General features: G+C 37.2%; 1 protein-coding gene across 4 annotated transcripts in view; it reads right to left on the reverse strand.

The window, feature by feature from the left end:
• Positions 1-299: 299 nt before the first annotated feature.
• The window catches only part of UHRF1 (ubiquitin like with PHD and ring finger domains 1), a 41,619-nt gene continuing 28,654 nt past the window's right edge, over positions 300-13,264 (reverse strand). For all 4 annotated transcript variants that reach the window (XM_069086773.1, XM_069086772.1, XM_069086774.1 and 1 more), the window contains exons 11-17: positions 13,112-13,218; positions 9,761-9,923; positions 9,498-9,635; positions 7,151-7,271; positions 6,909-7,066; positions 4,031-4,129; positions 300-1,731 (exon numbers count right to left, since the gene is read on the reverse strand). In XM_069086773.1, coding sequence (XP_068942874.1) covers positions 1,585-1,731; positions 4,031-4,129; positions 6,909-7,066; positions 7,151-7,271; positions 9,498-9,635; positions 9,761-9,923; positions 13,112-13,218 — 933 coding nt within the window. In that variant the 3' untranslated portion in view covers positions 300-1,584. The remainder of the gene's footprint in view (positions 1,732-4,030; positions 4,130-6,908; positions 7,067-7,150; positions 7,272-9,497; positions 9,636-9,760; positions 9,924-13,111; positions 13,219-13,264) is intronic.

The following is a 13,264-nucleotide window of genomic DNA, read 5'->3' on the forward strand; positions in this document are numbered from 1 at the left end:
TTCTAGCTCTGAATCTATAACATATTAACTGCCTAACATACAAGTGTGTTGGCAGGTTTCCTTACAAGTGCAATGAAAATGGGAGCTGGATGAATTCATACTGAATGAATATCAGACTCTCATAATCACACAAAAAAGCAAACTGAGTCTAGCATCATAGGCTGTTTATAAATCTTCCCAGAATCCTAAATGTATCTAATCCCAATAATGTATCTATTCACTCTCAGGATTTAAGATAATCATGTTAGAAACTTGGCAATTTTTTTCCCAACATTTTATAAAGAATAACAAAACACACATTCATCTTTAAACACATTTATTTTGAGAACTTAAAATCTGCACATGTACAAAAAACATCTGAACTTTTAAAAGCCTACACAATGTTTCATTGTTTTTCTCCTATCCATTAATATTCTACCATAAAGAAAGAGTTTTACAAAAAAAAAATATATATCATTCCAGTCTGTCTGCAGTCAAGTGAGTTAAAATATCCCTGTTACATTGAGGTATTAAACTGCAAACACTGGTACTGTCAGAAAAACTGAAAATCCATTCACAAAAAAAACCAAAACTAAGTTATCTTTCTTGGTTCATATACAGTAACTGAAAAAAAAATTCATTTGGAAAAGTGTCTTAAAAAAGAAAAACTTTCACTTATATAATTCTCCATTTTGAAATGGAAATGCATTTAAAATAATGATAAAGTAAATTAATCTTAACAAAATGCACCCTAGCAAAGAAGAGTTTCAAGGTTTACAATGCCACACTAACGACGTTTGGCTACAGTGTTCCATTTTCAAAGGAAGAAATATAATCTGGTTGGCAATTTCAACATTTCAGTGCTAAAAAGAACCCAGTCTTTTAGAAACGGACCAAAGGCACTTAAGAATGGCTCTAGTATGTTCCACAATGGCATTCTGGATCAGAGACAGCATCTGGCTGAACAACCAGTTCCCTCGGTAAAAGAAGCGTCCAGCTGAGGTAGCATTCTGTTCTGCCCCGAGCACTTAGCTAAATGCAGGCCAAGAGCTTTTTTATACTTATTTTAAACATAAAAGTAAACTGATAGAGAATGACCTTGAAAAAGAGCTTAACCCATTTTAAGTAAGATTTTTTTTTCTTTGAACAAACTTCTTGATAAACCATCTAACCAAGAGGTCCAAAAACACCAGGAACCATCTTAGAGAATTTGAACATCAAAATACTGCCAAAGAGCTGAGCATACTTCTACCTTTGAGGCCAAATCCACAGACTTTACAAAGATTGTTCTAGCAACCAAGCCACATTCTACATAAGAGAGGGAACTTTTGAGAACTCAACGTCAGGTTGATTAGCAGCCTTTACCAAAAGTAGGAAAATTTATGCTGATAAACTGCAGGTTTTTGCAAAAACTGAATGCAGTATCCAACATTTTTTTAAAAGCCACAACATATATAAAATAAATCCCTCAAAATTACTTTTTAAGAAAAGGTGAGGAAGACAAATCTTTTCAGAGAAAAGGTGAAGCTATGTGTTTAAATTAAGCCTACTGGAAACCCACTGCCACATTTTACCAACAAAGTAAGAAAGAAGTGCTTGATAGAATCACCGCCCATTGCCGTAGCCTGGGAAGAGCTGACTGAGGATGGTTTGCAGCGGCTGATTCACTTGCATAGTGTAAGATTTACCCAGATCATACCGACAAGCTGGGCAGCTGTACACCTCGGCTCGGAAGGATCGGTCCAAACAATCCTGCAATCAGAGTTTAAAGGATTTTAGAAAAAGCTGTGAACAGCAACCAAATGAAAAACTGTAACAGCCCATGCTGCACCATCATCCTGATTCAGTTTTGTTCATTCTTTTCTTGAGCTGGCTGCATCCTATGCAGAAGACTCATATTCAAGTTGCTAAAATGACTATCAAGGTCCCTTGCTACCTCTCCCCCTGTATCAATTCTTTATTAGTAAGTAAGGAAAAACACCAAACTACCAATGGACTTTTTTGTGTTCGGACAATCCAGAGTGCTGGCTTTTGCTTCACTTCCAAAGGCTAGATTCCTAGTAGAGCAATATCTAGAAACTAAGATCTAATGTGAAAGATACCAGTAACAAATTGTTACTGATCATAGGATCATAGATGTTGTGATTGGAAGAGTTGGAAGGGACAACAGGGAACAATCCCTTCATTTTACTAGAAAAGAAAAGGTCAAGGCCATTAAAAATGCTCATATCAAATTCCTTTACAATTGAAATGGCATTTTCATCCAGTCAGGTTGGGTTTGAGCTTTTGGGACTGCTTTTTGAACTCTACATGTTTACATAACTATGTTAACTTCAACCTAAATATGCAAAATGTTGTTGTAAGAAAAACCATCTAGGCATTTATACAGAATTTGAGAACTAGAAGGGATCTTAAATGTCTTCTACTCCAACCCCCTATTTTTACAAATGAAGAAAATGAGACCCAAGAGGTTAAGTAACTTTCCCAAGGTCATATATGTACCAAATAGTAGGGTCAGGATTCAAATGCAGGTGTAAGTCACTATATATATATATATATAGATATATAGATATATAGATATAGATATAGATATAGATATAGATATAGCTATGGCTATATATGTGTATATATACATACATACAGATATACATATATACATGTGTATACACACACAAAACAACTGAGTTGAACATTAAATGTCTTTTTTTTTCTAATTTTAGTTTTTTTTAAAAACCCACTAATTGCTGGTCAGGAATACAATTAATATTTAAAATATAACAACTTCTTGCCCCTGAAAGAGCTACACGACTATTCTTTCATCTTTCTTATAAAAACTGGCCAGTATTTCCTCTTTTAATTATATATGACTATATCCAATACATAGTTTACACAAACAAATGCCCAGAAGCTTTTCTTCATTCCATGGGCATCTTTTGACTATTTTAACAAGGTCTGGTATCCTCTTTCCAGGAGGGACTCTTTCTTGGCAACTATAACATGAGTCGAAGACAAAGAGAATCAGGAGAGGGGGAAACACAATTGATGTTTCTCTTCCATAATGCTGAAGCTCACATGAATGACTGGCCAGACAGAATAAGGATGGCCAGACTGACCAAGGTAGGGAATATAAGGAAGAGATAAAGCTTGCAAAGTTCATGGGAGAAGGGTAGAATTTCTGCCACTGTGCTGTTTGTTGGAGGACCACACAAAGTCAACTAAATAAAGACTAATTAAAGTGCTCATTGTGTGCAGAGAATTGTACTAGCTCCTAAGGGAGATACTAGGGAATTGAGAAAGACAGTCACTGCTCTCAAAGTGAGTGTTCCAACATACACATACACACACACACACTTTAAGTTAGAAGACAGTAAGGACATAAAATAGGTAGAAATAAAGAAATAAAGTGGTATAAGAAGTTCAAGAAAGGTTAAGATCATTTACCACTGGAACAGATCAGAAAAGGTTTAAAAGATGAGGTGGTATTTGAGCTGGGTTTCTGACAGACAGGTAGGATTTCAACAGTGTTGGAGAGAACATTCTGTATTCCGGATACAAAAAGCAGAAAAAACAGTGTGTGTACAGAAGGACAGTGCATAGCACAGTTTGACTAGAATATGAGAATTAAAAGAGAATAACTGAATTTCAGAATTGGACATTAGATACTCTCTTATCCCTTCATTTTACATAGAAGACCAAGAGATTTCAGTCCCTTTCCCCAGGTCACATGGCTAACCAGTGGAACAATCAGGACTTGAATACGTTATCACCAACAAGGCAGTATTTTCTATGATGCCACATTACCAACTACCTGAACAATTATTAATACATAATACTAAAGACTGCCATGCAAAAATCTAGTGTCCTGGCCTTCAGAAGGCTAGTAAAGTCAAGACTACAAATGCTCAAAACAAGGTGAAAGGACACATAATGACAAGAGACACTGTAGATCCACAGGGACCTTAGTCAAATCTGTTTCTAGGTCATTCGAATTATCTCCCTCAAAGATACAACATGCATCTCCAACAGCACAGGACTGACCAACATTACTTACCTTGCAAACATTATGCTGACACACAGTGGTAATTGGCCGAAACACTACCTCTTGACAGCAAATACACAGAAATGTTTCTTCTACTTTATTCAGGAATTTCTATAATTAAGAAAAAGACTGCGTGAAGCCAGCAATGAGACTGACCCCATATATAAAACAATAATTCTCATACTCTAGAGTATGCTTAGATAACACATCTAAGGCCCTTTCTAGTTCTGAATCCTAAGTTAAAATAAAGTGTTTCTTAGCACCCAGGGAAAAGGCTTTATGATTCAAGGACAATCTAGCAATTCACCTTTCTCTAAGACATTAAGGCTTTAAAGTATTTTCCTCACAACAGCACTATGACATCGTAGTACAAGAATTATGATTGTCATTTTATACATTGAGAAACTAAGGCTTGGAGAGAGATAATGATTTGCCCAGGGTCATAAAGCTAGTTAAATGACAAAGCAGAGACTCAAGCTCAAGTCTAGCTCCAAGACCAATGCTTTTACCATGACATCATACTGCCTTAGCAAGCACAAAACCAGAAAACTTATTACTGGTTATCACACACATGCTTTTGGTCCCAAAGAAGTTTAGCCCCACAATAATTAGTTATGCTGACACTTCCTTCGTAGTAAGTTCATAAGGACCTTGTGAAATAATCTTAGGTGGTAGAAAAAATGCAAAGGAATAAGTGTGCAATTAATATTGAAGTATCCAAGCTTGGAATTCCAGTAAAATCAAGTCATATACAGAATTTCACAATTCAGAGCTTTGCACATGCTCTTAACTCAAGTAAAAACTTCTGGACTGGATTATATCCAAAGACCACAACAGAACTGAATCCTACCTATGAAGAGCCCTCTACTGAGACAATACCTGATCCAAACATAAAAATATCCCAGCTACCACCTTACTTTTTTGGAAAAATCTACCATTCTGCAATAGATAAAATGGTCAAAGGCTATAAACAAGCAGTTTAAAAAAAAATGCAAACTGCCAGCAACTATATGAATATTCCAATACTAATAAGAGAAGTGCAAATTAAAGCAATTCAAGGTTTCAACTACCCATTATATTTACAAAAATTATAAGAGAAAAAATGGTAAAAGATTAGAAATGGGACTATGGGAAGGATGATAAACATATTAATGCACTTTAAGTAGAGCTGTAAACTGTTTCAACCATCCTGAAAAACAATTTGGAACTATACCAGAAAAGTCAAACTACATTATCCTTTGACCAATCCCACCCAAGGAGATCAAGGATAGGAGGAAAGGTCCCATAAGTGCGAAATATTTATAGTACCATTTTTCTGGTAGCTAACAACTAGAAACATAGTGACAGTGCATGCCCACTGAACAGGGAACAGCCGAACAAACCGTGGTATGCAAACAGCCGTTAGGTGGCAGAATGCAGAGAAGTCAGTCATGCATTGCCAATGGCAATATTAACCAGCAATAACTGGTAAACAGTTAACAAAATAAAGAAAAATAGAATACAGATAATGTTAATATATGGTTTTCTACGTCGATATGCAACCGATAAGGATACTTATATACAGTTTAGTGGCCCCTTTTCTAAAGGATTTTAATACCACTGGCAGAATGGATAGAGGGCCTGACTTGACTGACTTATACTTACATATACTTTATGTGTTACTCTTGAGCAAGTCATTTCAGCACTCTCTGCCTGTTTTCTACTCTAAAATGGAGATATTAGCATGTACTTTCCAGGGTTGTTGTGAGGATAAAATAAAAGAACATGTATAGAAAACACTGCACAACTTCAATACACTATATAAATGTTAGCTATTATTATAAAATACTACTGCACTAGAAGAAATGACAAATGAAATATTCTGAGAAATTTACAAAAACTTGTAGGAACTGATAAAGAGCAAAGTGCAAGCAGAAACAAGAAAATAATTTACACAACGACCACATGAAAGACATCAAAACTCTGATCTATGCAGTAATCAGCTTGATATGCCTGGGTGATGGCAGAACATATCATTCTCTTTGGTAGAGAGTAGGCACACTCTGGGTATGAAGAAAGGCACACATAGTTGGTCAGAGTTTTATGTGTTAAGTGTGTTTTGTATTACTATACTTAATTGTTATAAGGAAGAATTCAAAGTTGTGGAATAGGGCAGAGTAACTGGAAAGTAAAAAAATATCAATAAAACATTTAATACCAAAAAATCATTGAGCTTTCTCAGAAGATAAGGGTCACTGGAGCAATGACAGGTAGGAAGCCACTAAAACATTATCCTAGACTGATCCTTACATAAAATACACTCAGCTCTGAAACAATACATTTGTATATACTTCACAATCACTGTAGCTGAATCTCAAAGGAAAAATTTTCATGTTCAAGTTGTTTTACCCATTAATAATCATTTCAAAATTTCTCTTAAGAATACATCAAAATAAATTATTTTTCCAATGCTTCAAAAATATATGTGGTTTCATAAGTTCTAAATAATGGAACTCACAATTTCTACCATCCCCAACAGACTGTCTTTATGAGTAATGCCATAGCACAAATAAATAAATAAGGCACCTCCCTGGTCAGCAACCTTCTGGGCCTGGGCCTCTCTGCACCTGGCGCTCCATGTTCTCCAATGACAGAAACACTGTCTCCAGATCCCAAAGCCAAGTCTTTCCTATGTGGTGGCCCCTGCAACTTACATGCCACTAGTACAGGGTTTGATACCATACTTCAATGATGCATCACAATAGGACCTTAGTGGAGATCTAAATTACTTATTTAATGGCATCTCACTGATCAGAAATTAGCTCCTAGCATGTTTACCCCATTGATTCGGGTCCTTTATCAAATATCCTTCTACAAAGAGGGAAACTAAAAATAAAATCTCCATGCTTACCGGCCCTTCCTTCAGTGCACCTAATACTTCGTTCCACAGTTTTTCATTGGATTCGTCATTCTTGATGAGAGTCTTCTGCTGGGAGGTGAGTTTGTATGGTTCCACTTTAGTCTTCTTGGACACTATACTAGGAGAGGCCAGAAGGGCCTCTCTACCCCCTAAAAGAAAGAACGCCTTGTCAGTCCATAGGAATTCACTACCTTGAAGTAAAGCTGCAGAAGGAGTGCTGCTCAAATACCAACCTGCTGTCTTCCTTTTCTGCTTCCCCTTTCCTTTCCTTGGAGATGTCAATTCCTCATCATCACTCTTGTTTTCTTTTTCCTTCTCTTTGTTAGCAACTGCTTCCAAATATCCTTCAGGATACTAAAAGATAGAAACAGAAAAAAATTTCATCAGATACACAAACTTTCTATCACTCCTGGTTTCTGAGATCTCTACAGATCTCAAGTTGCTTACCAACCGAACTCATCTCTTACTACTTGCCAACATAAATACTCTCCCGAAGTTAGTACGGCCTCCTGCCTGTCGCCTCAGCCTCACCACACCAGACACGTCACGGCCTCCGGGCTTTTTCACTTGCTGGTCATCTCTCCTCGAATAGCCTTTCTTGCCCCGCCTCAAGATTCTGGCTCCACTCTGACCTCCTCCAGGAACATATTTTCCAACCCTCTGAAACACTTATTTCTCCAAGTCCTCTACCTCCTGGGATAATCTCCATTCAATATTTGTCACTTTGATGTGAAATCAGATGTTATCCATATTCTTACTGAACTTGTTAACTGAAGGAATGGAAGGCCCCTTCTGATAGAAATGTCTTCTATTTCTTTGATAACACCAGAGCAATGCTATGTACATAGTAGGCATTCAAGAAATATTTCCTGAAATGAATCACTTAAGTGTTTTACCAATGCACACCATTCTTGGACAATATGAAATATGCATTTTGCCAGAAAATCTAGAGAGATTTCTGCATGGACTTGGAGGGGAAAGGGTGGGTTAAATGAATTCTAAAGTCTCAACTCTTTCAGTTTCATGATTCTATGAAAACATATGGAAGAAAACAATGTCTTGATCAAAAATCTTCCACCGATCTCAAACATTTTCACTCCTATCAATAGTCTTTTTGATCTGGGTTTGTTTTATATTCAGTTTTTCATAACCTGAAATCCCCTGTTGTGTCAAAGTTATGCTAAAAAAGACATTTATGGGCAGGTAGGTGGTGCAGTGAGTAAAGCACCGGCCCCAGAGTCAAGAGGACCCGAGTTCAGTTCCGGCCTCAGACACTTAACACCCACACAAAAAAACTAGCCATGTAACCTCGGGCAAGTTACTTAACCCCAATTGCCCTCCAAAAAGCAAAAAAAAAAAACAAAACACAGGTAGAGTAATGCTGATCCATCTTACACACCAGTCTCAGAGTAAATCTGAACAAACCACAGCTTTGCTCACAAAATGAAAGACTTTTCATATGACAGCACCTACCAATACAGTACAAAAGTTTTCAACAGCTCTGTCACTCACCAAGGAAAGTCTTAAAACCTGGCCTTCAAGGTCCTATATAATCCAGCAAACCTATCTTACCATCATGTCTCACAGAATGACCCTCCTCATGCATTCCTATCAGTACTTTGGCCCATGCTGCTCTTAAATCTAGCTTTCTCCCTTCATTACCTCCATATACTATAACTTCACTTGTCCTTCAAGGCCTAAATGGAAGGGCACTTACTCCAGGAAGCCTTCCCTATTCTCCTCGATGAAAATCTTCTAGCCTTAGTCAGATTTCTTCTAACACTTTAGCCCTCTCCTTTGTATTTACCACTCTGACTTAGCATCTACATGTTTTCATGTTTTATCTCTTCCATTAGATTGTAAACTTTTTTTTTTTTGCCTTTTTGGAGGGCAGTTGGGGTTAAGTAACTTGCCCAAGGTTATACGGCTAGTTTGTGTGTGTGTGGGGGGGGGGGGGGGGTGTTAAGTGTCTGAGGCTGGAACCGAACTAGGGTCCTCCTGACTCCAGGGTTGGCGCTTTACTCACTGCGCCACCTAGCTGCCCCAGATTGTAAACTTCTTGTGGAAAGTTTTTTTAACTTTTATGTCTAGCACCTAGGAGAGTATAGGTACTTAACAAATGCTTACTAAAGCAGAACCAGGAACAACTATGGAGATGGACACCCTCCAAAGTATCAGATTTGGTTGATGTGTTGGTTTTGCTCAACTGTTTTTCTCTACCTTTTCTTTTTTTAGTCTTTGTTACACAAACAATGGTTCCCTAGGGAGGGGAGGAAGGCTATACTTAAAAATAAAGGTGATAAAAACAAAAAATTGTCAGTTAAAATTTCAAAGTATAAAATAAATGTTTACCAACCTAACTATAATCCCCTAGAAGACATTAGGCAAACCTGTCCTATATATAAAAGGCACATAAATTTGATTTGTATTCAAAGGGCTGACCTGGAAGAAGTAGGTAGACAGTGTTCCCTAGTCAAGGATAATTGGCTTTGAGGATATAATTAGCAATTCCTAGCCCATCCTCCACAGAAATATCTGCCAATACAACATAATCCAACACAAGCCTTGTCCTGACCTTACCTGCATTGTTAAGCCAAGTTTCTTCATCCTATCTTTCCCTTCCCTTGTCCATGGGCCAGGTTCATCATCATCCCTCCTGAGGAGGTAACGCCACACAAGGAAACCAGATTTCCCTTTTTCAGGCCAATACTTCACTACCTGGAAAGGGTTAGAAATTAAGTATAAATGACATCCAATATGGAAAAAAATTAACCTCATCCAGTTAGTACAGGAAAAAAAATACTTTTAACACTAAAAAGAAAAAAGCCCACACCAGAAGTTACCTTGTATATTCCATCATATCGATTCCCTTCAGCTGGGGCATATTTGCTGTGTTTCCCTCCCTTGACATTTCTCACCACCCTGACTGGTTTCCCAGCTCGCCAGTCCTTGGCTTCAGCTCCACCTCGGTCATTGATAGGAGCACTGCAGTTCAAAGCCAGAGCTCTAAGAGATCACAGGATAAAAAACATTAGAAAGTAGCAGTCTGCAAAAGACAAAGATAAAGGCAAAAAAATATAGGTATCATGTATGGAAAGTTAGGAAAGCAGGATGAGAAATGGAGAGAAAGCTGAGTTGGTGTAATGGGAATGCAAATTTGGAAGATCTTCCCTGCCCCTAGGCTAAAGTGCACCTGAAGCCTGGGGTGGGAGGCTTGTTTTTCAGTAGATACTTCTTGATTGGCCAGTGGGTCAATAAGGTTGTTACATTCTCTGAGCCAGGAGAAGGCTATAGAAGCCCTGATGTGTAGCTTTGTTTTGGGGGCTCACTTTGAGAAGTGTTCTGTGATTTGATATGGATTCTGGGAAGCCGTTGTCCAGAGCCCCCCCAGCTTTGAAAAACCCAGATGTTGATTTGGTATGGATGTAATGGTTGGACAGTTTGGAAATCTGTCTACTTGATCTGTTTCTGTCTTGATAATTCTGCCTGTATACTTTGAAGTTCAGGGTGCTGACCTTTTTCCCCTGAACAAGGTAAACGATATATCTTTGACTGATTAAAGTAAGCTTGTTAACCCATTTTGAGTTGCTTTCCTTTATCAAAGCAGATCCAAGAACCTGTGGTGGCGGCAAACCCTGAGGACGCTTGGCAAAACCTTGTAGCTTGCTGCTACAGTTGGTTATTTCATACACTGAAAATGCAAACCTCTAGCTACCTCTTTAAAAACAAGAAGTGGAAAAAATAAGCTAATGGGTGGGCTAAGCCAATATAACAAAAATGATAACTATTGTTTATCTAAACCTAAATTAATGTACTCATTCAATGCTATACCAAACTACCAAAAAATATTTTGTAGAAATAGAAAAAATAATAACATAATTTATATGGAAGAACAAAAGTCAAGAATATCAAGGGAATCAATGAGAAAATGTGAAGGAAGGTAGTCTAGTCCCCATACCAGATTTCAAACTAGATTACAGAGTGGCAATCATCAAAACAATCTGGTACTGGCTAAAATTATTGTTCGTCCTTCGTTCCTGAAGAGGACCATGACATTGGAGAGATGATGCCATCACATGCAAGTGAATTGGATTTAAGTGAGGGAGGGCTGTGCAAAGTTACCAGCATCACTTTCTCCTCCAGAGACATCTGGGTCCACTGGCAAGATATAGATCAGGGCAACTGAAGAAGGCTCTGCATGCAGTGGGAGGCCTTGGCCTTTTTAAGCTAAGTAGTCTTTCCCAGGTCTGTTTGACTGAGGCAATACCTATTCAGTGATTACAGCTAGGTAAGAAATGAGGCAAAGAATGGTCTCTTACCTACTCAAAAAAAAATGGTATGGGAGGGAAAGATCTTCAGAATTTCTCACTGGCTAAGAAACAGAGTGGTAAATAACATAGTAATCTAGTGTTTGATAAACCCAAAGATCCTTTCTTTTGGAACTAGAATTCACTATCTGACAAAAATTGGTGGGGAAAATGGAAAGCTGTTTGGCAGAAACTAGGTATATAGAGCAATATTTATCATACACAAAGAAAAGGTCAAAATGGGTACATGATTTAGGCATAAAGGGTGATACCATAAACAAATTAGGGTAGCATGGGATAGAGAGAAGAAATTATGACCAAACAAGAGAATGAGAGCATCACAGGATATAAAATGGATAATTTTGATTACATTAAATTGAAAGGTTTTATACAAACAAAACCAACGTAGCCAAAATTAGAAAGAAAGTAGAAAGCTAGGGGATAATTTTTACAGAAAATTTCTCTGATAAAGGCCTCATTTCTCAAATATAGAGAAATGAGTCAAATTTATAAGAATACAAGTCATTCCCCAATTGATAAGTGGTCAAAGATATGAACAGGCAGTTTTCAGATGAAATCAAAACTAACTATAGTCATATGAAACCTCTAAATCACTAATGATTAGAAAAATGCAAAACAAAACAATTCTAAGGTATCATCCCACATCTATCAGATTGGTCAGTATGACAAAAAATGCAAATGACAAATGGAGTGTGTGTGGGAAAACTGGGACACTAATGCACTGTTGGTGAAGTTGTGAACAGATCTAACCATTCTGGAAAGCAGTTTGGAACTATGATCAAAGGGCTATTAAACTGTGCATACCCTTTGACCCAGCAATACCACTACTAGGTCTGTATCCCAAAGAGTTTTAAAAAAAAGGAAAAAGACCTATATGTACAAACAAAAATATTCACAGCAGCTGTTTCTGTGGTAGGAAAGATTTGGAAATCAAGGGGATGCTCATCAGTCAGGGAATGATTGAATAAGTTATGGTATATGACTGTGATGAAATACTATTGTGCTGCAAGAAATGATGAGCAGGATGGTTTACAGAAAAATCTGGGAACTTATATGAACTGATACAAAGTGAAATGGGGAGAACCACAACACTATACACAGTAATAGCAATATTGTACGATGATCAACTATGATAGACTTAGCTACTCTCAGCAATACAATGATCTAAGACAATTCCAAAAGACTTATGATGAAAAATGTTATCTACCTCCAAAGAATTGATGGAAACCTGAATGCAGATCAAAGCATACTTTTTCAAACTTTTCTTATTATCATTGGGTGCATTTTGGGGGGGGGGTATCTTTCACAATGTGATTAATAGGAAAATGTTTTGCATGACTACACATGTACAGGATGTCCCTAAAGTATGGACACATAGGAAATCTCATTATTTTAATTAATTAAATTAATCTCATTAATATGGAAAATAGTCCCCAATAGCTAATGAAAGCTTTTATTCCATATGAAATTGTCATGGCTAAAATTTATGCTAATTAAATAAAATGTTGTTGAAAATTTCATTCATTTCATTTCTTGAAAATATGTATAGTTAATGAGATTTCCTGTATGTCCAGACTTTAAGCACACCCAGTATAACCTACCAAACTGTTTGCCTTCTATCAATGAAGAGAGAGGGGAGGGAGAAAATTTGGAACTCAGAGTTTTTTTTAGGACAAATGTTAAAAAATTGTTTTTACAAGTAATTAAAAAATATTTTTTTTAAATCAGGAAAATAAATTAATTTTACCTTTCTTCCAAGTTCAAAAGCAAAACATTCTTGTCTAACACTATTGACTATTTCCCTGCAAACTAAGTCCACTTAAGGATTTAACAGTAACCAGAAAAGAAATCCATAAAACTATGAACCTGTTCATGTTGGTGAGTTTTTGATCACAGGACTGCTCTGCCGTCCGTTTGTTTCCAGAAAGATCTCTGCCTCCACTGCCCGTATAAGTGAAAGAGTTGCCATGGTCCTGAAGTGGAGAAGCATGTAGAGCAAGGCCTGGTTAACCATATCTA

Source organism: Petaurus breviceps, unplaced genomic scaffold (assembly GCF_028583685.1).
Source record: "Petaurus breviceps papuanus isolate PSGF00001 unplaced genomic scaffold, PetGlider_PUasm1.0 180, whole genome shotgun sequence".
In the NCBI taxonomy this organism is placed as follows: domain Eukaryota; kingdom Metazoa; phylum Chordata; class Mammalia; order Diprotodontia; family Petauridae; genus Petaurus; species Petaurus breviceps.